This window comes from Onychostruthus taczanowskii, unplaced genomic scaffold (genome assembly GCF_017590055.1).
Source record: "Onychostruthus taczanowskii isolate IOZ18803 unplaced genomic scaffold, ASM1759005v1 scaffold27, whole genome shotgun sequence".
Classification (NCBI taxonomy): domain Eukaryota; kingdom Metazoa; phylum Chordata; class Aves; order Passeriformes; family Passeridae; genus Onychostruthus; species Onychostruthus taczanowskii.
The window spans coordinates 5,254,530-5,271,601 of NW_024500017.1; the positions used below are offsets into that span (position 1 = coordinate 5,254,530).

General features: G+C 41.7%; 2 protein-coding genes across 10 annotated transcripts in view; both read right to left on the minus strand.

The window, feature by feature from the left end:
* Nucleotides 1–14,603, minus strand: part of ZHX1 (zinc fingers and homeoboxes 1) — a 30,973-nt gene extending 16,370 nt beyond the window's left edge. For 4 of the 8 annotated variants that reach the window (XR_005952901.1, XR_005952905.1, XR_005952906.1 and 1 more), the window contains exons 1-2: nt 13,778–14,299; nt 13,575–13,680 (exon numbers count right to left, since the gene is read on the minus strand). The gene's annotated coding sequence lies outside the window, so the exon portion shown is untranslated. Of the gene's footprint in view, nt 1–5,623; nt 5,768–13,574; nt 14,300–14,468 lie in introns of those variants that run through there. The other 4 variants (XR_005952900.1, XR_005952903.1, XR_005952904.1 and 1 more) reach the window with 4 other exon arrangements.
* Nucleotides 14,604–15,875: 1,272 nt separating this feature from the next.
* Nucleotides 15,876–17,072, minus strand: part of ATAD2 (ATPase family AAA domain containing 2) — a 30,672-nt gene continuing 29,475 nt past the window's right edge. For both annotated transcript variants that reach the window (XM_041407537.1, XM_041407536.1), the window contains exon 28: nt 15,876–16,753. In XM_041407537.1, the coding sequence (XP_041263471.1) occupies nt 16,715–16,753 (39 nt within the window). In that variant the 3' untranslated portion in view covers nt 15,876–16,714. The remainder of the gene's footprint in view (nt 16,754–17,072) is intronic.

Genomic DNA, 17,072 nt, shown 5'->3' on the forward strand with positions numbered 1-17,072 from the left:
TAGCTTGACTTCAGTAAGATCTGCAACACTCTGCACCATGACTCCAAAAAAAATGAAGTAACAGTGAGGTTTTGCCAAATCGACCCTTCTAGGAACCAATTGTAAGTAACCCTTGTTACAGTTCTCGAGGTTCTTACCAACTGTTATTACTAAGTTCTTCCTGTATTGGGCTGGGGATGAAGATCCCTCTAACTGACCTGAGACTCACTATGTGTTCTCCTCTGCTCAAGCACTTCCCTTGGTTAAGATTGGGCAGTCTTGTGCCCAGTCTTGGGCTTGCCTGTCTCTAGGCCACTGAGACTTCCTTCATATTCCATGGATTCCTGAAGGTCATCACGTCAGCAAATGCTTCTACTTGTCCCTTACATACATAAAGTCAAATATATGACAAAATATTCTGAAAGATTTTCTCTTTTTATCCCTCCTTGTGAATATTGACATTGTATTGTGTAATTTGGTATGCAATTAAATAATCCAGGCATTTATGTGAAAAGCAGCATTTTTTAATAAAGGAATCTGAAGAAAAACTTTATTTACACTGCATCCCCCTCTGTAATTTTATCTCAGATTTTCATAGAATTGATATTCCTAACAAATCAGCCCACAAAACAAATGTTTTTCTAGGAACATAAACCAGCAAGTGCAGGCATACTTTCTGAAAGTCCAGAACCTGGTATTTTATCTTTCAGCAGGAAAATTTCTCAGGACACTCTCTTTAGAAACATGAACAGTTAGCGATCCCAATTAATTAAAAATTATATTAAGACCGATTCTTTCCAGAGTGGGATTCAGCATTTAAAATTGTCTTTAAATGCTTTAAAAACAACTTTAGCAGATTTGTATGAAGACTTAAATAAATATTTTCTAAATGGAAGCAGAAACCTTCTGCCCATTTGATTACAGTTTGAGAAGGAAAAGACATAGAGTTGACCACAGAAGACAGACATGAATGAACCTGCTTACAGAAAAAATTTTTTACTCACTTCCTCCTTCCCTCCCCCAAACAGGAGTACCTGATGCAGCAAGAAAAATAAATGAGTTTACATAAAACATTCACAGTGTGTTCAGGGTGTATGCTTTCTGAAAAGGCATTGCTCCCTGTCTGCTGTATGACACTTCCATCCAGTGTGCAGGAAAACCATGCCCAAAAAAATCCAGCCCCATGTAATGTGATTTTAAGGATATGCAGAGAGCAGCTCTGAAGATGAAGCAACAGAACCTGCTTCTAACTTTTAAATCCACCTAGATTACAAATTGCCTACCACTTCACACAGAAAATGCTGCCTTCTTAGAACCCATGACAATATGCAGTTGTTGATCCTTTGTTTAGCCTCCTTCTACTACCCTTTATTCAAAGTAGATGTATCTATGTCAGAAACTATTCTGCAGAGCTCAGTGAAGGCTAATACACTCTGATCTCTGACTCTCAGTGAGAAGGGTGAAAGACTTTGTTGCAGTGCCATTTTCTTCACTTGTTCCTTATCTGCAAAGTTCAAAGAGCCTTACTGCTTATGACTCCAAAATAAAGCTGCATGTCTGTTAATCCTGAAATATTTACATTTGATTCCTCTTTTAAAATAAGGTCTGGTACTAATCCAACACGGGAGTGAAACTTATCAAACTGATTTCAGCGCAAGTCCTCATGTATTACAAAGATAAGGCTCATTTAGGGTCCTTGCAGCATTAGACTGGTAATGAGGGAGGCAAGTAGCAAAAGCTACTGTAGTGCCCACGCAGAGCTCCAGGCTGTGCCAAAGCCAGACCCGTGATGGAGCACTGGGAAGCTGACACAAAGCCCAGCAGAGGCTGAAGGGAGCCTGCCACAGGACATGTGACTCGGCTTTTCCAGTTACTTCCTCTCAGTGCTGGTTTTAATGGGTAACAAACAGTTCCATGAAAGTAAATGTCAGAATTCCATGCCAGAAGTGACTGCTCAATGACTGACGTTATCTTTCTCTACTGCAGCACATTCTCCAGGTACCTCTGAGGAGAGCACAGGGACTTGTGCCCCTGCTTTTGATAGAGAAAGCCATAACCAGGTTCTGTATCTGACCATATAAAGCTAATGACCAAACACCTCAAAAACCAGGGGTACACTGACCAAGAGGTACCTTTAGCATGAATGGTGCATGTTTCTGCCCCTCAGTCACAGACAGGAATTTTCTGTGTGATACAGACACCCTGGCAGCTACACCCACATAGACAGACCTTTATTTTATTGACTCTGAAGTGCCCAATTCCAACTGTGAGCACTCAGTGCTTCTAATGTCAGACATCTCTGCATGACTATTATTGAAAGTGAGTATCAGACTTGTGTAAATGCTTATCATACCAAATAAAATGGCAGCAGAGTCAGGGATTTTTTTTTCTTTGCATAGTTACAGCTCTATTTTATTTTAATTGCTGTGCTGTTACATACAAAACAGAAAGGACGAAGAAACAAATTACTGACATGAAGACAAATTTTAATGTGTTCTGCATTCAATAAACATTTAATTCAACCCTCCAAATGTTTCACGTTGGCTTTTAAAAAAAGTAGAACAGTGAGAAATTATTAATTTTAAAAACTGTTTATCAAAAAAGTTTCTCCAAAACACCAACACAAAAGGTTTTATTATCATTGGATTTCCTTCTTTAAAACGAAACAATCTGGCACACATATGACTTCACAAAATGCTCCTTTCAACTTCATTCTGCCTTTTTTTTTTCTTCCAGATGAAACATTTCTAGAGCCATCCCTTTTCCCAGGCCCTAGTCCAGTGCTGCAAGTACAAGACCTTCCTTTGACTTCCTGGAGTTCATGTCCCCTGACACTGTGAGCTCCCCCAGAGACCCAGGCTGCAGCCCTACAGATGGTCTCCTCGCTAGACAGCCCAACTCATTCCCGAGTCATCGCTGGTGCTGAGCAGGATCCCCCGCGCTTTCGAGGTGACACAGCCCAGCACAGATTGTCTCGCTCTCCTCTCTCCCTCCTCCACTGATTCCACAGTGTACGACGAGCCCTGGCCACACTGGAAACCAGATTTCACATTGGCTGCGTTCTGCTTTCATTAATATTTGGCTGTCACCACTCAAAATGGTACTTCTCAGCAGCAAATGAGAGTATTAGTGGCACTCTACCCTTACAAAGTAGGACTGGGTCTCAGGGTTTACAGCTCCCAATGCTGTTGTACCTTCTGCTAGGCCGGTGGCATCTGCAGAAGCCCAAGGAGCAGCAGCAGGTTAAGGACTACCCTGATGCATGACAATACAAGAACCTAGATAGACAGAGAAGGAGAATCCATTAAATATAGGTGGTTTAAAGCAGTCTGCAGATGTGCATGACAGGAATAAAAGCATGATCAAGAGCAGGTGATAAAACATCCTGCAAATTCTACCTTGGATACAAAATGATAGTGATATATTATGACTCATAATTCTGCTTCTTCTTCTTCTTTTAACAGTGGAATGCATTTCTCAGACCTCAAGGCCAGATCCTTGCCAAATTTCAAGTTCCTATGTCAAATCCCTGAGGCACAGAGCTGTTCAGGAAAAGAAAGATAATATGGCTTTTACATGGAGATTGCCTTTCTTACTCTCCTTGCTTCCCTCCTCACTCTGTTAATTTCACTCTTGACCCAGCTAATATTCCCCCAAAACTCAATGAGCAAAGAATAAAAGCAGCCTCAAGACAGAAACAATGTCTAATTTCAACTATTGTAAGAAACTGAAAACAGTGGCTTGGAGTGAACTGACCAGGTGACACTAATACACACTGCTACATGCTCCACACATGCATACACCAGAACACAGACCCATAACTTAAATAACTTGTAAAGGATCCCAAAATACTTGAAACAAATTTATAAACACAGTGTTTGTATGAACCAGTGTTCTATGAACGAGAAATAAAAGCACAGACTTGGTGTGTCAATTGAAAAGCAACCAAGATCAATCCTACTGCATGGACCTACACAAATCCCATGTCAAGGTGAAGACTGCAAGGCATATTTTCAAGGCTTCAGCTGCTCCTTAGAATCTCCTCTTGGAGATACACTTAGTCCACTATGAGCTTTTGCTCAAATGTGCTTGCTCAGAACCTTTCCTGTGTGCCTTGGATCCACCTGCTTGCTTCCTACCTCATGTCCTCCTTAAAGCCTCCCCCAGCCTTGCAGGTCAGCTTCCATTTTGTGAGAAGGCCAAGGAGTGCAGAGTGCATAAAAAGTCCTTTATGTTCAATGGCACGTGATTTGCATCTCCACTTTGGATGCAAAAGATTTGACTTCAGATCTGGTATAAGGTTCTTTTTAAGGTGCTCCAGAATGTTTCCAGTGTATGTAACAGCTTTACAATTGCAAACTGAATCACATAAGAACAGACACAACAAAGAATTGACCTAGTCCCTACTGGCATACTCCTCCATAGTGGAAAAATGCAGAAGAATCTTATGTTCATGCTTGCAAGTACAGCTGATCTTATAGAAGTTCTCCAGGATGTTCTCTGACCTGATCCAAACAATGCTGGTCATGGAACAGCCCAAGTCAAAATATAACATGTAAGTCCCTGTCTCTGCATTCAGAGTACTTGGTCTAAGTGCAAGTATTCCCTGCCAGGACCAGGGTGAGACTATCAAGCTCACTCAGGCTTGTCTTTCTTTGCAACACCAACATGCTCTGTGACTGCTGCAGATCACTTTAGGGGCATAGTGATGGTGGAGCAACAGCACTTCAGCACTGGTGAGGAATTGTAACCAGTTGTCTGGAGAGTTTGTAAAAATCTGCTTGGGATTTTTCCATCCTTGCAAGTTTTAAAACTTGGCAAGACCCTGAACAACCTTATCTACCATCACAGATAACTTTGCTTTGAGCAGGATGCTTAACTAGACGATCTTCAAAAGACCCTTCTACTCTAATGTTTCTCCTCAGGATTTTGAGGCCTCCAATAAGATAACAAAGAAAAAAGAGGATAGTCTAAGCTGCCTGCATAAACACTCTCTGCAGGTCTCAATTATCTAGTAAAATACAACTGTGTACCAAGTTAACCTTTGTGAAAAGCAAAGCATTTTTATTTGCAGCAGTGACGTGACTCCACACCCCTGCTGAGTACTGTACTGTACTCCTTAGATACTCCCGCTGATTTCTGTGGGAGATAATGTCTTGTGTGTGACAAGACCAATTCCCTCACCCCCACCCCATGTCCCCATCATTTATCCAGAGAGTGGATAAACATTGTTTGCTGCCTATCAGCCCAGTGACAAAAAAGGTAAAAGACAGGGGACTACAGAGGCTTTCAAGTACAAGGTGTGGATTGGAAAGATGAATCTGGTACACTGCAGAAGTCTGAGAGGTGACTGTGTACTCAGGTTACCATGGGGTAAGGCAGAGTCAGCAGATCTGAACAAGCATCTCGGCCCGTGGCACAGGGAACAGCAGGTTTGCAGTTACAGCATTTCACTGGCTCCACTTGCCAGGCACTGCTGGACCTGGCGCCCGGCAGTCCCACGCTGCTCCCAGCTCACCTGAACAAAGGCCTTCACTGCAGCAGCGAAGAATCAACAAGTCTTTCCCCAGGCTGGTTCCCTGTTCCACTGTTTCCCAGGCTAATTCCTTAAACTTTGACTGTGAACCTGACCTCTGTCACTTACTCTGTGCCAGACACATGACCCCCCTCGCCACTGCTCAGTGCCCTGGCGAGGACAATCTCCAGTTCGGGAGCCACTGGCTGAGGAAAGCTGGAGGCTGCACCTTTTGCCCCGCTCTGCTGGAGCTGCCTGTCGTGTGAGTCACCCCTGCAGGAGAAACACAAACCCCCGATGTTCAGTCCTGGCAGGGAGGTAAGAGAGAGGATCACTGAAAACAGACTGCCCTCTTTCACTTTGTGTCTCTCAAGAGTAACGGCGGAAAATTAGCACAACATGATTTAAGTGGAAAACATGGAACTAACTAAAACACTGTACTTTAGTAGCTGTGGAGCTGCTTTTTTATTTTTTGCATTAGATTTAAACACCATAAGAAAAACAGATTAGGTATCTTTTAAAAAAATATAGGTAGCCTAAAGCTGCATAAATATCCTAGGGTCAAAATCATACTCTCACTGATTTAAATGTAAAATTTAAAAGTAAAATTTTAAAGGAATACTGTATGTGTTGATAAAAGCACATGTAAGAGGTAACAGAAAAGCCTAAAAAACATTACACAGCACAAAATAGCATGACAGCCTGGGGGGGAAGGAAGAAAAGAATCAGTATTATGTTTAAAACACCTATTATTTAGACTGTAAGTTTTAAACAGAAAGTTTTTGTTAATTTGATGTTTCAACAACACACTGAACACATTCCCTCATAGGAGAAACATCTATCTTATTTACTGACATTAAACCAGACATAATCACTAAAAGCACCAATTACTGCCATAAGTTCTGTTCTAATTGTAAACAGCTAAGTTTTTACTAATGGAATAAAAGACTTTAAAATAAATCAGTATTATAATGGATAGTTTTGGTTCATGTCATTACTTTTTTACTTAATTAAGTTGGAAATTCTCAGTGAAAACACTGAATTATTGGTAGTTAACCTTATACACAGAAATTCACTTTGTAGACATTTGCCCTGAGTGAATGCAGAAATTACTTCCTGGATGACAGAAGTTCCTGCCTCAAACTTTAAAAACCAGGACAGTTTTTTTTTTTTTCTGAGTAAGACCTCTAATTCAGACTTAAAGATAAACTCTGCCAGGGCTAAAATCTTAACAGACATGGATATGTCATCATAGAAACAATAAATTTACTCTAGGGAGCACTAAAATGTATTATAATTTGTCTCACAAATCAGTAGGTTAAAAAAAAAATTCACGTTTAAATAAATGTACTCTGAGATATGCTACATATTTACAATAGTTTCATAATACAGATGTTATGCAATTTAGGTGCATATTAAGTTTTAATTTCCAAATCAAATGTATTTTAGACATAAATTTAGAAAAACAGGAACTAATCATTAACTGAAAAACAAGATATGCATAATTCACTGTTTTCTAGAAAAGGGACAGAAGTAAAAAATAATAATCTGAGAGTATGTTGAGATGAAGTAACAATCCCTGATATAATTTATCCCTTTATAAAACAACCTTTGCAAACTACCTCAATATCAAACAACGAGAATCACTTGCCATTGACAAAAGTTATCAAAAGCATAAATTCAACTCAAAATTAGGAGAAATTGTTTATATCAGGGCTCCCCACGTTCAGATTCAAGCTATGATCAAATCACCTATTCCCATTATTCTGGTTCCATATATTAGGACTGGTTTTGAATTAATGCATTAGTTAAATGATACCTGGGCAAGACAGGTCAGGAGAGGTGAGACGAACATGTCTGATATCATTATTAAATCAACCAAACCAGAAGAGCCCAGGATACAGCTGGGGTGTGGTACTCAAAGAGAATGTTTATAAGAGTGTCCAAGTTTAGCATAGAAAATAGGCAGGCCTGGAAACCCATGGGAGTAAGATGCATCTGTTGTTGTAAGCAGCCCCAGAAAAATGTTACTGGTTCACTAGCCTGGGGCAAGCTTTTTCTTTTTTTCCCTCTTTTCCTTTTTTGACAGCCAAGTACAATATTAGCTTGCTTTTTTTTTTTTTTTTTTTTTTTTTGTCATCGTCAAGCTGAGGCTGGGTGAGAATATTTTGTGTCTAGACTAATAAATGTTTTTAAGGATTTTGCAAGACTGGTTTATGGGAATAGAACCCTCTTTTTGTTTTTCTGCTGGAAAAAGCAGCATTAAAAACAAATGAGCACCATCATGCATTTGTTTTAAATTGCATATTAGAGCACTGCTATTTTGTGTGCAATCAATACATAATTTGGAAGAAAGATGCTTTTAAAATTCAAAGCTATCCCTGAGCAGCTAAGGTTCTCTTGGAAACTGAAGGAGGAGTCTGAAATTATTGTTCTTTTGTTTGCATCCCCCAGTGGGAAAGGCAGCACACAACTAGAAACCACTGTGCTTTGAGGCTGCACGAATCATTAAGAATAAAGATCAATCCCTCCTCCATTTAAACATTAGATATTAAAACTGAATCTAGGACAAAGGTAAGCTAATCAGACTCCTTTTCAAGCTGTTATTGGGTTAAATATGATATCAAAGGGATTACATAAATCTTGTAACTCTCTCTACAAAAATTTTAAAAAGATATTTTGCAAAACACAGACTGTCTAGACCCCTATTACAAGCATCAACTTAATCAGTGGAAATTAGTGGGATATGCATGGACCCAAACCTACATTTTCTTTTTAATATTTGTTTCGGAGGGCGGGGTATCTCAAGATGAAATGGCTGACTGAGCTTTTTATTTCATTGCTTTGGATGGAAATGACTGAATCTTTCCACACGAAGTAGTGCTGAAGAAGCTGCTCTGGTGCAAAGCAATCTTCAGTCCTAACCCTCCAGTGAGCTCTCACCCTCAGCCTCTCGCCAGCTCTCTGCAGCAACAGGGCTTAAACGTTGCCTGGCGAAGAAGAGGGCTACTGTTCAGTAATTCACAGATAGTAATTACTATCTGTAATTGAGCATTACATCTGGAAATAGGATAGTCACTCATATAAAGCAGCATATAGCTGCAAATTCTAAACTTAAAACTACCTTCTGCCCATATGCATCTGGTTTAAACTGCAGTCGAAGTATTCCCCACTTTGTCAGTGAGTGTGACACCAGGGTATGGTGCTCACACTGTCACCATCCATGCAAATATCAATGTACAGGAAAGCTTTCAAAACAAAGAATCTGAATTTCAGTGTACAAAGTGATGTAAAACTTTTCCCTCTCTGGACTTAATGTATAATGATTAATGAATCTTCTAAGGGTGTGTGCTTGTGATTAATTCTTTACTATGTGTAGAAAGAGTAAACCTACTCTTCTTCAATACCACTCTTTTCTCCCATCTCTTCCCTCCTTTCCCCCTAAAGATCCAAGCAGCTGATATTAGCAAGGCCTTATATTTCCCATGGAGGAACCAAAGAAATAGTTTAAGAAAAAGAAAGCTACTTGTCAAGAATGAATGGTTCTGGACTAATAAACACCCATAGTTGTAGGCATCTCACAAAAAATCTCACCAAAAGTAGTCTCTTCCGTGCTAAATTACTGCTTTTAATGCAATAAAAAATTAGTTCTCTATTCACCAACTAATTCCTCCAAAAATTTAGGTAAAATGTATTAATAAGTCAAATTTGAAAAACACTCATAAGCTACAAGTAGTGAAGCTGTGTGTGTTTGCATCACATTTAAGCAGACACCTACAATGACAGCAGGGATCTTGTATGGGCATCAATTCCTCAAACTGATCCATGAACAAAATACCCAAACTCACATGACACTCTAAGTGTGGTGAATCTTTTGTCAGACCCGATCCCCCTGAGAAGTCTGGAGGACTGAGGACCATTAACTATTCAACATAGCAAACAAGGCTGAACACTGTGCAGTGCTGAACCCTCCAAAAATTCCACTGCATCTACAAATTCATTTTACCTTGCTGAAAATCCTGCTGAGAAACAGGAACTCCTGACCTTTCATGCCTGCTCCATCAAACTCACTTGGCAACTTCTGCCAAGTGCCCAACTCTTCCTGATACAACTTGGATTTGCAGAGCACTCTCAGCTCCCACTGATTTGCTGAGACCATCTGATCCATGTATAAAAAGGCAGTATATTTCTATTTTGAAGGTATTCTAAAGATTCACTAGAAATCTGGAGGTTTTGAGGAAGCATACAGCTGTAACTAACATTTTACTTCCAGTTTTCCACACTCAGGTAGTTAATAACTGTTCTTGCCTGACTCCTTCCCCACTGTTTCCCCTTTACTCTTTTTCAGACATACAACATTCCTAGATCTCAACTAACCTAATTACCAAGACAGACCCTTACACCCATGCACAGAACCAGTAAGAGTTTTAAAATCAACAGAATTTTGACATACAAACCAAGTTTTTCCATTTTAACACAGGGAGGAAAGCAATCACAGTACCATATTTTGTGTACATTAATCTATTTCATAGCTTTAAGAAAGGCAAGCTTAGAGACCGCTACCAAGATTGCCTTGAACTATATGGACTATGCCTTGGATGCACTTCCATCTATGAAGTTCTTAGCACCTTTCTAAGCTAAAACAATGTTAAAATAATCACAGTCCTAACCTATAAACAATGATTCAAGCCCTAAAATCTCTATGATTAGCCATTCACAGAATTCATTGTGAGCTAACAGCTATTTTCCATCTAATAACCGTAGTCTGAAGACGCTTTGAAGATTCAGAGCACTGAACATGTGGAGCTTTTACCATAACCATTAGAAAGTTCAAAAGCTCATTTCTGTCCTTCTGTCTGCTGAGGTGCATTTGCTTTGCCAAGCAGCGAGGGCCGGGCGTTGCACGCGCCTCATTACACAGTTCTGTCTGCCCACTCTTTAAACAAAACTGTCAGCCTTCAAGCCTTGCTTGAGCAATGCTTTCAAACTGTGGGTCCCCTCCAAGCATGTGAAGTTCCTCCAAATCCTAGTGAGACCATTAGACAAGGAAGGTGAGCAGCATACTGCAAAACGCCACCAGAGAAGGCCAAGTTGCATGCAGTAAACCTAGAACACCAAAATCACTTTCTTAAATGACTCCAAACATGATTCACAAGCTGTTCTTTTGAAGTAGAATACATAAAGTTCCTTTAGACCTGTCAGGCACAAGAGATTATGCTAAAGAATGTTTGCAACATTAAGTTCTTTGCTACCTTTTAGATCTTTTAAGAAGTGCAAACAGCAGCAGTATTGAAAGTTCTTTACAATTTTTCCTGAAGGTTCTCTAGTCACGCTACATCTGCTCCTCCTTTAGTCGTCAGCAATTTTCCTCTCTTCTGTGCTTTACCATGACAATATGTCTTATAATCTTAATGGTGCAATAAATGTAGGCTATGTTCTGCCCCTTTAGATTATACTCTTTTACAGTGAATGATACTGAACTGTAACATCTCCTATGATCTCAAAGCTCTGAAGGATAACAGAGTGGTACACACCTTCTAACAAGTGACAATAGCCGACTTTTTCTCAGTTTGGGCTGATCTCTGAAGCCGGTTAGAAAGAATCTACTGATAGGACAGGCACTGTTCTAAGAAATACATTACAGTTCACTGAACTCTGAAGGACATGATAAAGACCTGAGTGGACCCCCTGAAGTGCCATCCAGTTCCTTGACAGAAAGACCGCAGAACTGGAAGTGAACCATCAGTGAAAGTGGTGCAAGGCATAGAATTATGAAATGCCATCTGGTTGGTACAGGATAAGGAAATGTATCATTTTGGTGGCTTCCACCTCCACAGAAAAATAAAGAACTGTTTATGCAGCAAAATGGTTTGACTATTTGGGAAAGTCCTCAACTAGCCATGAAAATTAAAAAAAAAAAAAAAAAAAAAAAAAAAAAAAAAAAAAAAAAAAAAAAAAAAAAAGAGAAAAAAGAGAAACAAGAGAAAAAAGCTAAAAAAGAGAAAAAAGAGAAAAGAGAGAAAAAAGAGAAAAGATGAATTGGAATAAAAGACAGCAAATTAGAATTAACAGAACTAATAATGCTGAAAACATAAGGAGTCACATCCCTTTAATGCCTAATTTGACAATATTAGAAAATTAAATAAAAACAGAAAATTGTATTCTTAGAGGTGTATATTCAGCAAAGGTGACACTACTGACAGGTAGTGGGGAGCTACACAAGTGGAATGCTACACTCACTACTGCTGCCTATTTAGGACATAGGAAGCAAACAAAAGGGAAAATGGGACTAAACTGAAAATTGCATCACTTGTTTACAAGTCCCTGACAACTCAGAAGCAAACCATCTTGGACATTTATGGATCAATGACCCTGCATCTAAAGCACAAGGAGAGGGAATATTGACTATTTACATACAGAAGAGAACAGCATGTCCATGCACTCAGCTAAAAATGTTCAGAACACTCCCTCACGCCATGACTCCAAGACTGTTATCACACAGGATTTTAACTGATCGTTCTGAGAATTTTACAGCAAGCTCAGGATTTATAAAAATTAGAAAACATAAAAATTCTGAATTTGATACTGTGAAATCTTTACTAGACCTCAGCTTGGTAAGTAAAGAGAAACTGATCGCCAAAATAAAGGTTAGTCATAGCTTAGCTGCAAGTGATTGTGCCTCAGTTGTATTTATTATTCACAAACAAAAAAAACCCACAGGTAATGTGTACTTAGTTCTTTAAAAATTCCAGCTTCATAAAGCTGCAAAAAATCCTGAACTCAGATGTAAGGAAAGAATCTCACTCCAAAGATGAACAACTGTTTTTCAAACAAGACTCTTCTAAAGTTACATACAAACAAATGGGTCACCAATCACAACTAGATGAGAAAGTTAACCCAAAAGTTAAACCTTTCCCTCAGACTACTTATAAACAAATCGTGGGAAACCCAGGGGTAAATCTGAGCCACAGCAATAAGCTTAACTGAAATGCTACAGACGGCCCAGTGAAGCAAAAGACAAGAAACAGCCTTCTGGGTACATTAGGAACAAAAGGAATCCTAGCAGTATTACAAAGTCCATTATTTGACAGAAATTCTTCAGTGTGGAGAATCTACAAAAGGGAGAACTGTTCAACACACAGCTCTAAGACTCCAAAGGTGTCATGACAAACTTTGTGATAAATATTGTCTATTCCTGTAACAAACAACAGTTATAAACAACAGCAGTTAAGGCTAGATATCAGGACACTGGATCCAGCTAAAGCACTCACATCAAGAAAGGTGTTGCAAGAGACCAAACAATCCAGAACAGAGCCATAAGAAACATTAGGAAAGTAGAAAAGTAAGCCTCACAAAGGAAACCTCTACCTCAAAGTACTATGTTTCCCCAAGCCAAGTTTGGGGACAATCCTAGTAAACGTTATCCAAATATCATAGCAGAGGGCTTTTCTGTCTAGCCAAGATACAAGAACCACTAGCCTAAATTTAAAAGCAAATAATTTCAGTTATACAAAATGGCATCTACTTCTAATCCGCTCAGGGGAATTCATTTAACACCACCAGCGGAACTGACTGCCTTGCTGGCAATGTTTAAAGAAAGTAACAAAAGGGTTTCTAAATTATGCATTTTTGCTCCAAGAGGTCTTAATTTAGGGCAGTCCTCTAGCCTACATGACACAGGTTGTTTTAAACAGGGTTTCTGTAAGTACTCACAAGCTTTCTTTTTTTTGGCATGAAATCCTTCTGAATAAAAACAAAAAACAGACTGCTGCTGGAAACCAACAGCACAGCTTTTAAAATTCCCCTCTCATTCCTATGTTTGAGGGAATATTTGTTTTCATGTACCAAGTTTCATAACAAAATCCACTATTTACACAATGCTTATATGCACTTTGAAATGCTCAATATACTCTCTGAATATGTCTTATTTTAAGAGTAAGTGGCACCTATGCCCGCTTGCAGATCAAGACATCTCAGTCTTTGCTATTTTACATTACACTTTCTACACAGTAAACTTCCCCATCTTTCCATTAACTATTTAACCTACCATGCAGCTCAGGAATAAAGTGCAAGTACCTACCAGATAACACTCACTACTGCAGATACTCTGAGCCCTTTCAGAAATCCAGAACTGCCTCCATTACATGGTTTATTGAAGTTGGTGTTGGTTTCCAGTGCTGCACATCCTGGTATAGGGGAGAGCTGAGCATCAGAACGCACCCAAAACCCAGGCACCCCCGGAGGAGTAAACCAGACATCTTCCCCAACTTTGCCTGCACATACACTGTACTGCTCCTTCTTGCTCGCCCCCGCACCGCAACGCCACGGGATGCAAGATAACTCTGGAGCCAGAACTTCATGGCTCGCTGCCTGCCGTCAGTCTGTCAGTCCGTCCGTCCGTCCGTCCGTCCTCCTAGCGGCCAGCGGTGACAGCGGGCAGGAACTCGCCGGCTCCTCTGGGTGCACCGCGACTGAACTTCTTGCTTCTCTTTTCTGACTCACAAGTCAGAATTTTCCTCCGCCCTGAGGCGACCAAAGCCCGTGCAGGCTCCCGGCACGGGGTGGAGGAAGGAAGGATTGGGAGAGGAGTTCGTCCTCGGAGGGATTTGACCCCACTGCGGGCCGGGTCGGGGGGCACGCACAGTCCGCTTTCAAGGGATGCCACGGCTCTGCCTCCACGAGCCCGCCGCCCGACGGGCGATGACCCCCGGCCGCGGGGGCAGCGCCGCCGCCAGACAATGGGGAGGCGGGAGGGCGCGGCCGCCCCACCGCGCCCACCCCGCGGGCGCCGTCCCCGGCCCCCGCTGCCCGGGAGCCGCCCCCGCTCCGGGGCGGCAGCGCTGTCCCGTCCCCACCGGAGGAGCGCCCGGCCCGCTCCCGGGGGAAGCGGGGGCGGGCGCAGGGCGCGCCTCCCCGGGCAGCGGGTCACCCTCCCGCCTCCCGGCGCCGAGAGCCCCCCTCAGCGAGTCCCTACCTGCCGGCGCCGCTCCGCCTCGCCCCCTCAGCCCGCGCCGCCGCCCGCCCGCCGCCTGCGCTCACGGCCGCGCCGCCATCTTGCGCTACACAAACTACTGCACTTCTTTCGGGGCGGGGGGGCGGCGGATGGGCCGGGAGCTCCCAACGCCGCGGCCGCCCGCGCCCTCGCCTCGCCCCGCGGCGCCCACTCGCATCCTCCCGGCGCGGCGCTGCCCCGGGGCGGGAGCGCGGCGAGCGCGGACAGCGCGGCCGCTGCCTCAGCCGCCCTGGCAGCGAGCGGGGGCGGAGCCGCTCCCGCCGCCCCGCCCGTCAGGCGGCGGACACCGGGCGCGGGGGCTGCCCCGGCACCGCAGCGCCGCAGCCCGGGGACACCGGCTGCTCCTCGGCGGCCCGGGGAGGAGCGGGGATGGCAGGGTGGGAGCTCCCGAGCGGCAGCCGCGCCCCCGCGGCCGCTCCTCCGCTGGCAAACTTCGGCTCCGCGCTCGGCCCTCCCGCCGCGCCCGGGACGGGCTCAGGGACAGCATCGTCCCCGGCCCGGGAAGGGTTTTTCTGCCGCTCCGGCCCAGAGCTGCCGCCGAGGGAAGGCACGGCCGCAGGGTCCCGAGACCCAAAGCAGGGCGAGTGAAGACAGAAGTAGTGGCTCTAACGAAAAAGACATTTCCTATACCTTGGGTTGTTGGGGGTTTTTTGTTAGTTAAGACAACTTGGAGAAAGGAGACCTCTCTCCCTTTACTACGTACAAAATATTTAGATTTAACTCTCAGTATTTAGATTTAACTCTCACTGCCCAGTTCTCAAAAATGTTATTTCCCGACACTATTTTTCTCATCACTGTGTGCTATTTTGGGTCAGACAGTAAAATGTGATGCTCTCCTTGAGAAAGAAAATGTGGGGAACCCTTAACTGTTCACAGGTGGACACAGAAGATGAAGATTTACACAGTTGTGCAGCTTTTTTAAGATCTGCCTAGGTACAGGATCCTGTTGAGCCTAGTGACAGGAAGACATGTGCTCAAAACAGAAGTTTTAATCCCAGGAATTTCTGGCTCCTCAATTCCACGCTGTCAGTTTTTGAAATAGTGCTCTTAGGAGATGCACTCAACAAGCTGCCTGCCCCGAGTCACATTGAAATTCGCAATGGCAGCCAAGAAGGAGATCAAGTTAAGGACATTAGTTCATTTATTACATTGCCAATGTCATAAAGTGCATTAAAATGTAAATTTCAATTTTTTTTTCTCCTGAGCTTGTCTTTGCTGTATAATCCGTATACTGAGTGGAGAAGAAGCTGATCACATGCAGTTCTTATTTTAAAATCATAGTATTTGTCCTTGTGTTTTAAATGCAAGATTATCAATTATCAAAATTGTTCTGTGATTAAAATAGAGCAGACAACCCACCACTAAAAAGAGATGAATTTTTTATTAATACCCACCAAACAATACAGAGAAAAAAAAACTACATAGCACACCGATGTTTGAACAAACACAGTAGAAAGACACAAAAAGAGAACACTACTGACAGAGGTCAGAAACCAAACACAAAGAAGGATTGCACAGTTTGGTGTGTCAGTATTGTCACATGTTGTCTATATGAGGTGACAGAACAGAAAAGTGAAGGGTCATGCCACATATTTTATCATGATTTATATAAAATTTTATTTTCATATAGTTAAACTTTATCCTTTTTTTTTAAATAACTATCAAATTAACAGATAAATTTTCACTGCTGGTTTGAAGAGAAATAGTTCTTCAAAACAGGGTACTGCTTTGCTTTTACTTCAATATATTTATCACCAACAATATATTCACTTTTATGTAATAAACAGATATGATTCTTCCCAGGTAGCTAGAAAACTATTTACAACTGAATTCAACTACAAGCTATCTGATGAACTAACAATTTGTGTTAAAATGCTTTTCTCCAGTATTGTCATTATTATAAGCATTACTTTACCTTAGAAAGTTACAGTAGTAAATCTTGCTTTGTTTCAAGTTAGGTTTTCTTTTAAAGAGAGGTACTGAAATTATCTATTCAGATCTGCAGCGTTCAAAAGGCAATCACAGCAGTATGTCACATTAAAATATACATATCTAGAAGGGAAATATCAGTCATTAAATGACTTCATTTGAGCTTTCTTAATAAATTTTAAGATATATTTGTATAAATATATATGTAGACCTAGTATTTATTGAACAATGCAAAATAAAAACAGCATGCAATAAAAAGAAAACATTACAGAGTGAAATCAAGTATCATGGAAGGCTGTAATTTCTTTCTTCATTGCCTAAGAAGAAAAAAAGACAAATTGTGTGTGAATACCAACTTAAGAACCCTGTTTACTACTTGTGAATACAAACTTAAGAACCCTGTTTACTACTTCATCAAAAGAAGCAAGAATCTGTGCACACAATTGTTAGTAATGATTTAGCCAATATATGTGCTACCACCATCACTGTTCTATACTCACTGGCTCCAACACATCCTTATGCACCCAAAATAGAGAGTAGGCTAGGAAAACTGCAGGGATCTGTATCAGGGGGCTATGGACCAATGGTGCTTTCAGCAGTTAGAGAGGAGACAGTTCCCAAAGAGTCACAGCTAAA